The 7,890-nt window shown below is 31.3% G+C and overlaps 1 protein-coding gene across 1 annotated transcript; it reads left to right on the forward strand.

Annotated features, from left to right (window-relative positions):
• The first annotated feature begins 2,339 nt into the window (after positions 1-2,339).
• LOC119569385 (V-type proton ATPase subunit F-like) lies at positions 2,340-4,150 on the forward strand. Its single transcript, XM_037917571.1, has 3 exons — positions 2,340-2,543; positions 3,141-3,266; positions 3,830-4,150. The coding sequence occupies exons 1-3, from the start codon at positions 2,355-2,357 to the stop codon at positions 3,857-3,859; spliced, it is 345 nt and encodes a 114-aa protein (XP_037773499.1). The 5' UTR covers positions 2,340-2,354; the 3' UTR covers positions 3,860-4,150.
• The last annotated feature ends 3,740 nt before the right edge of the window (positions 4,151-7,890 follow it).

Below are 7,890 nucleotides of genomic sequence, written 5' to 3' on the forward strand. Positions count from 1 at the left end.
TACCACGTACTCACTCCAAGAGCATCACAGCATGAAAACTACAATTAAGTATCATGCTGTGACTACGGCGGCTCAGACATGACCCTACCGTTAAAAGAAGAAGATATATATTACATATACATACACACACACACATATATATATATATATATATATTATATATATATATATATATATATATATATATATATATATATACATGTATATATACATATATATACACATATATACAATATATATACACAGATACATATATATGTATATACATGTATATATACATATATATATACATATACATATATATATTAGTATACATAATGTATATGTATATATATGTATATGTATATATATGTTATATGTATATATATGTATATGTATATATGTTATATGTATGTATATATATTCATATTATACATATACATATATATACATAAATATTACAAATACATATACATATATACATATACATATATATACATATACATATATAATACAATATACATATAATTATTTATATTATATATATATATATATATATACATATATACACATACATAGATGTATATACATAAAATGTATATGTATATTATGTATATGTATATAATTTTGTATAATTTCATGTATATACTATTATGTATCTGTTATATAATTTTATATTGTGTATATTATGTATATATACATGTATAAAATTATATATTATATTATATTAATTATATATATATATAAATATATATATAATATATATAATAATATATTTTATTTTATATATAAAATTTTATATAAAATATATATATATATTTTTTAAAATTTTATTGTGTGTGTGTATGTATAGTAATTATTCTTCTTTTTTAACGGGGGGTTATGCTACCCCCGTAGTCACGCATGATACTTAATTGGTTTTTTTATGTTATGCTCTTGGAGTGGTACGTGGTAGGGGCCCCCGTTCCCTTTAACGGGAGTCCCGGTTTTACCTTTTTTGGGTAATATTCTCTCTTTTTTTATCGGGTTGGGCCAGCATTTTAAATTGGGCTGGCTTGGCCCCCCCAGTGGCTAGGTGGGCAACGAGGGAATTTCCCTTTCCCCAAGGGGAAAAACGCCCCCGGGGGTGACCGAATCCCGAACTCAATTGCCGTCGTGACAGTTTTGAGTCGATGCTCAACCCTTTGGCCCCCGCGGCCTTGAGATCAGGGGTTTCCCATGATTTCTTGGGCAATTTAGAGCGGGGGGTTTGCCTTCCCCTTCCGCCCTTTTTTTTTTTCCCCTGACACATCTGTATTTACCGGGCACGACTTGGCTGGCTTGGCCCCCATGGCTGGGCAGGCAATCGAGGTGAATTCCCTTTCCCAAAGGGGGAAAAACAACGCGTCGGCCCGGGGACTCGAACCCCCGAACTCAGATTACCGCGTGACAGCTTGATCCCACCTCTAACCATTCGGCCACCGCTCCCCAAAAAAATATACAAATTAATTAAAAACAATTAAAATTCGTGCCCAACACCGGGCCCGTTTATACTGGGGGCTTGTTTTTTTCCAAGGGGAGTAGTTGGGAGGGAAACATTGTGGTGGTCTCACCCACCATATATCAACGGGGAGCTCACCCCTTCTAGGTTGACTACCAATATATGCAAACCGATACACGGCGCAATCTTGTGGAATTGCACGGATTTTTTAAAAAAAATAATATACATATATACATAAAATTACATATAATATTTATACAATATATTAAAATATACTATACAAAAATACATAATATAATATTATAATATTATATATATATTATATAATATATATATATAAAATTTTTAATATATACATATAAAAAAAATATAATATAAAAATACATATAAATATTAATATATTTTAAAATGGGGCCCCCCCGGGGTCCCAATGTATATGATATATGTATGCATATAAAATGTATATGTATATATAGTATATATTTAAAAGTATATATTTATAAGTATATATTTATAAGTATATAATTTTATAAGTATATATATATAAGAAATAAAATATATATATAGATATATATGTATATTATATATTTTGTATATATATATATATTATATATATAAGTATATATATATATGTATATTTTATATATATGTATATATATATAATGGTTATATATATATATATATATAATATATATATATATATATATATATATATATGTGTATATATATATATATATTATATATAGATATATATATATATTTTATATATATATATACACTATTTATAGAATTCAGTATTTGTAATGGAATTTTTGGTGTAGTAGTGAGTATAGAACAATACTTGCTTTATTGTGGAATTACAGTTAATGAAAAATAATTTTACTCTTTTAGGGTAATGATTTGTATTTTCCTCTTAAAAATCAATAACAAGTGCATCACTTTTGTAGCTATTTGTAGCACAGTAGCAAAGGATTATCATCCTTCCTCATTTTTACTTTCAGACACAAGTGTTCAGGAGATCGAGGAATGCTACAAGAAGTTCACAAAGAGAGATGACATTGACATTATCCTTATTAACCAGAATGTAAGCAGAGATGTTTTGATTTACGTTTTTATTTTACAGTATTTCATTTTAAAATGTAACTTTTATTATATGAAGCAGATTTTTCTGTTGCAAGAAAAAGAGGGGTATTTTAAAATTGGACTGTATATGAAGATTTATTTTCTCCCTCCCCATGAAAACTTTTTTGTTTTTTTTGTATAAAGTAGGGAGAAGGTAAGGTGTCTTTAGTGTTGTATGTATGACACAGCAATGATTTATTTTTTTTACTGTGTCACCATCATATTTCCTTTCTTTTGTATGATTTCTTTTTCTGGGTTTTCTTCCCTGTTCCAGTTTCTCCCTGCTTTTTATCTTTTGCTTCTCATATTTCTCCTTTTTTTCTCTTTCTTTTTGCCATTTAACATTTTCCTCCAGATTCTTTACTTCCCCCTACTCTTTCTTTTGTCTTCCATTACTCCCTGCTCCCCTTGCCCCATTATCATCGTCATCATCCCCAACCTCTGCTTACTGCAACTTACTCCTCCCCCTTCTCTATTCTTCACTCCTCTCCATTCTTCTCTCATCTTCCCCTTCAACAGCATCCAGCAGTCCACACACTGATTGCATTCATACCTGCAGATTGCAGAGCAGATACGCCATGTGATTGATGGGGACAATGACAATCCCCTTCCAGCTGTACTGGAGATCCCCTCCAAGGACCACCCGTATGATCCTTCCAAAGACTCTGTTCTCCGTAGAGCCAAGGTAAGCAGTGGCACTGTGCACTTTTGCTGTATTTTTTGTATTCAGTTTAAGTATTTGTTATATATATATATATATATATATATATTATATTATATATATATATATATTATATATATATATATATAATATATAAATTTTTTTTTCTTTTCTTTCTTTGTCTGGATCTTTCATTGTTGATTCTCCCTCTAATGGCTGGATACTTGTTTCCTGCTCCATTTTCACTGTCTCTTTTACTATTCAGTTTTGTCTTTGTGTTAGTTTATTCCTGCCATCAATGACAACTTGTCTGTTGTGGAGTAATTTGCTTATTGGTTGACATTGTTAAATCACTAATCAATCATTATGAGTATTTGATTATTTCCCTGTCTCATTATTTTTCCTCAGATAAATGCTATAGCATTTTCTTGTTCTCATAATCATTTTATTCTAATAGCATAGATTGTAAATGCATAAATTTAGTCCAATCCTAACGATGACAAAGGAATTAGTGTATGTGTGTATTCAGTTTAATTGTAAGTCATTCACTTAGTGAACAAAGCTTACTGTTTCCTCTCTCTTTTCAGGGTCTTTTCAGTGCAGATGACATGCGCTAAGGATACTCTAGACTTTATATCTTGTAGAACATTCCACTTCCTGTTTTTTCCTCCTTGATTGAGGATGTTGATATGCACTTTAATGTATAATGTGTGAGGAAGCAGCATATTCTTTTGCTAATAGAGTTAGGCTTAAAAATGGTTGTGAGTGACTTAAAGAGCTCAAACACTAATTGTCATTCTTTTTCCCCATGTAATATTTTGTATAGTAACATATATACCATTTTTTCTTTCCATGTGTATGGTGTATGTGGTGATTGTTAAGGAATGTATAAAAGAGTAAATTGGTAATCTGTTTTTTAATAACCATTAAAAATCTTCAAAAATGGTAATTCAGAACCACAGTAAATTTCTCCTTGTTTATTGGGTACCACTAGATGACTTCACATAAATACACACACTCTGGAGGACAAACAGTAACGAACAATACCACAAAGAGGCATTGCAAGATCTCGAGTCTCAGATGGTGGATCTAGACTGGAGTGAAGGCAGTCCAGCCAAAACCGAGATTCTCAGAAGACCATCTTGAGATCTCTTCATGACTACAGTTAACTTTTGATTCTGAACACATTATTAAACAAAAATAAAGTTACTTTACTGAGAAATCAACTCAACACAACTTTAGGAAGGGTATAAGAAGAGAACACATAAATAATTTACCAAGCAGAAAAGGTAGAAAAAAAATATTTGCTGATTTATGAAAAATCCTGAATGCTCATTTCATACAAATTAAAATCACATGCAAATCCAGTATATAATATAGAAAAACATAAGATTATCCAGTAAAAGAACATAAATCACATGTACACAGATGTTTCTTAACAATTACACTGACAAATTTATTCAGGAGATAGGTAATGGAGAAATCATTCCATTCACAGACATTCTAAAGACCACAATTGAATTTATTCACAACAAGAGTACCATAGACCATATACTTCCAAAAGTACAAATTTGGTGCAACCCTATGAGTCCTGAACAAAATTTGTCGTACGTACCCAATAACTAACAACTTATTTACACCAATTCTAGGCTCTCACAAATGTACATTATCTTTACAATATCAGATAGAACGCCTACAAAAGCACATCATACAATCAACATTTCCACAGATTATATATGGATGGACCCTTCCTAAAAGCCCAGGTATACACAATCGGTAACCATTTCATGAAAATTATAAAAAGGCATTGAATAGATTTGAATTAACAAATGGGTAGGGTAAAAACTGAATGTGCAAAGGACTGTGAAATCAGTTGGTAACAAAAGAATGAAGAAGAAAAGCAAGTGGCCCCAGTTCTAAATCTATACTAAGGACCACTTTTCTTTCAAACCAGGGACCAAAAACATGATATTACCAGCATGCCTGACTCAGAAATGCATGGCTACATCTGTGCCATTTGAGAATACACATAAATGAAAGGAGATTTGGAAATGGGAAAGGTTTTGTTTATAAATAAGAAGGGGCTGCTTAAGCAATTAAAAACATCATGGTTTCTCTCTTCTTTTCTAATGAGAATACACAATAATTTTTAAATGGTAATGTCTAAATTTCTTACCTATTTTAAATTTTACATTTATGACATCCATATGCCACACCTATTTAGACGACCTGACACGTGTTTTATTCAAAAGCGGCAGTGATCCGTGTTACTTGGTAATGTATACCATATAATACTTTTCTTTTCACTTTTTCAAACAAACTAAAGGTACAACTTTACGATATGTATGGATTACAGCCTAAAGGAAACTTGCTTAATTAATTGTTATAATCACTGCTTGATACTTAAGCTGGAAGGGTAATAGAATAGAGAAAAAATGTGTATTTTAAGAAATATAATCTGCTAACGAATGCAAAAACTGCAAAGGTGGTGGTAAAAATCCGTGACCAATAATCAATGCATATGTGATTTATAATAATCATAAAACTTCTCTGTCTCACAATGTTCCTTATGCCTTATGTTCCAGTCCTTAGTCTTAAAGTGCTTTGCATCAGAATTCCTTCATCTTCATTTTTGTAGTCAAACCACTTGTTTTAAATACATTCATAACCTTTAATCAACACTCAGTATAAATACAAAATATTAAGCTTTTACTTACCTCAACTGTGTTTATCAAATGTGTGATAGAAGCTTTAGTTTTCAAAACTTTTACATATGACACTAATGGGTCTATTACAGAAACCTTTAAGCTTCTCAGACATACTAAAATATTGTATTCTGAATACAGCACCCACCCTGTTAACAAGATTTTTTTTTTTTCATGACCATAAATTAACCCACATGAATGAACTGTGGACCATCACAAGCTTGTTACTTCTTTCAAAATTCACATTGATTTAAGGCATATGAGATGGATAACAGATAGACAGATTTATAGATATAGATATAAACTTTTTAAATATTCCTTAAATTTTCATTATAGGCATTTCTAGCTTTGGAATGTAAAGTTAGGTGAAAATGCTCAGGATTTTGTTAATTTTAGGACCAAATGTAACTTTCAGACAACCACTTTCTTTACAATAACTATTTTAAAAGTACTTGAGAATCAATAACAAGCCATCTCTAAACCAAAAGGATACCAGTGTAAATGTAGGGTATTGTACCACAAATGGATAGCCCTTTTCATAATCAGATTACTAACAGAAAACAAAGGCAGACTACACTTTTTCAACTGTCATACTTGATTTATTTATCAATCAGAAAAAATAAAACATGAGGATTTTCTAAATGAAATAAAGCAACTAATTATGTGCTCAAGAGTTACATACAATGTTTACAATCAAACTACTGTTCCTATACTTTTGCTTTGGATTCCTTACATATTATAAACATAAAAGCAAAGCTTAACAATTGCACATTCAGATTTCCAAAGAAGTAAGCATTTTCTTCTTACTCTAGTATTAAGGAAGAACAAAAAGTAAGAAGTACATAAAAAAAAAAAGAAGACCAGGAACTTCATGTGACTCTGATGGCATTCTTACAAGCACCCCTGGCAGCCTTACAAAATACATCATATATTTAAAAATTACCAAAAAGTCTCCTTCTATCCCAAGTTTAAATAGTTTAGTTAAAGCTTCTACAAATTCAAAAAAGTGCTCTGTTTCAGTAATCAAACACTGTCTTCATCATTATCGTCATCCTTGCAGCTGCCTGAGGTATGGGGAAAATTCATTGGATAACATTTAAAAAGGGACAAGAGAATCCATCACATTTGCTCATAAAAGAGGACAGCTGAACAACTTCACAACACTCTTTTAAAGATAACAGTAATTCACAATTCATTAAGAAAAAGGCTTATACATATTAACCATTCCAGTTAAATAGGAAATGAAAAAAATAGTCAAAAAATCTAATTCTTTGAGAGCTGAATACTGCTTTCAGATTACACAAAACCTAAGTACATTTTTCAAGTAAACAGCCTAATTAATATGAACTGTGGCACTGTTCACGGCTCCATGCCAAGTTCCTCAATCCCATAGAGCTCATGCAGTATTTTTTAAAGTATGGGACATGACACTACATTCCAATTTTCTGTTTAAATTAAGATATAAATCCATGTTCCAAATCCCTTTCAGAAAAAAAAAGAAAAAAAGGAGAAAAAAATAATAAGTTTTTAAAAATAATAATAATAATCATGATGACAGGAATCACCTTCCTTAGAACATGAAACCCAGGCAGCTCATCTATAACAACCATGACTGTTCGCATTTGTCGATACTCCCACATGGCACGGAAGGGGTTTGTGTGTGTGAGACAGGGTATGTATTTCTTAAGCGCTTGAGGGAGGAGCCTCAGAATCCACTAAGATGTCCTTCATGTTGCCTGGCCTTGTACTCTGTGCTGCTGCCATCATATCCTCCCTGGACCCTCTGTAGGAGAGAACAAAGAGTTACAATCATGATTTTGGGGATTCAAAGGGCAAGAACTGGGGGAAGGGGCTTCTAGACTTTTTGAATTTGGACATTTTCTAAATAAAAATTTTGGGAGATATTTCGCTTTCTTGGCCTATTGTAAGCCTTTTTTATGATA

Source organism: Penaeus monodon, unplaced genomic scaffold (genome assembly GCF_015228065.2).
Source record: "Penaeus monodon isolate SGIC_2016 unplaced genomic scaffold, NSTDA_Pmon_1 PmonScaffold_14732, whole genome shotgun sequence".
NCBI classification, from domain to species: Eukaryota; Metazoa; Arthropoda; class Malacostraca; order Decapoda; family Penaeidae; genus Penaeus; species Penaeus monodon.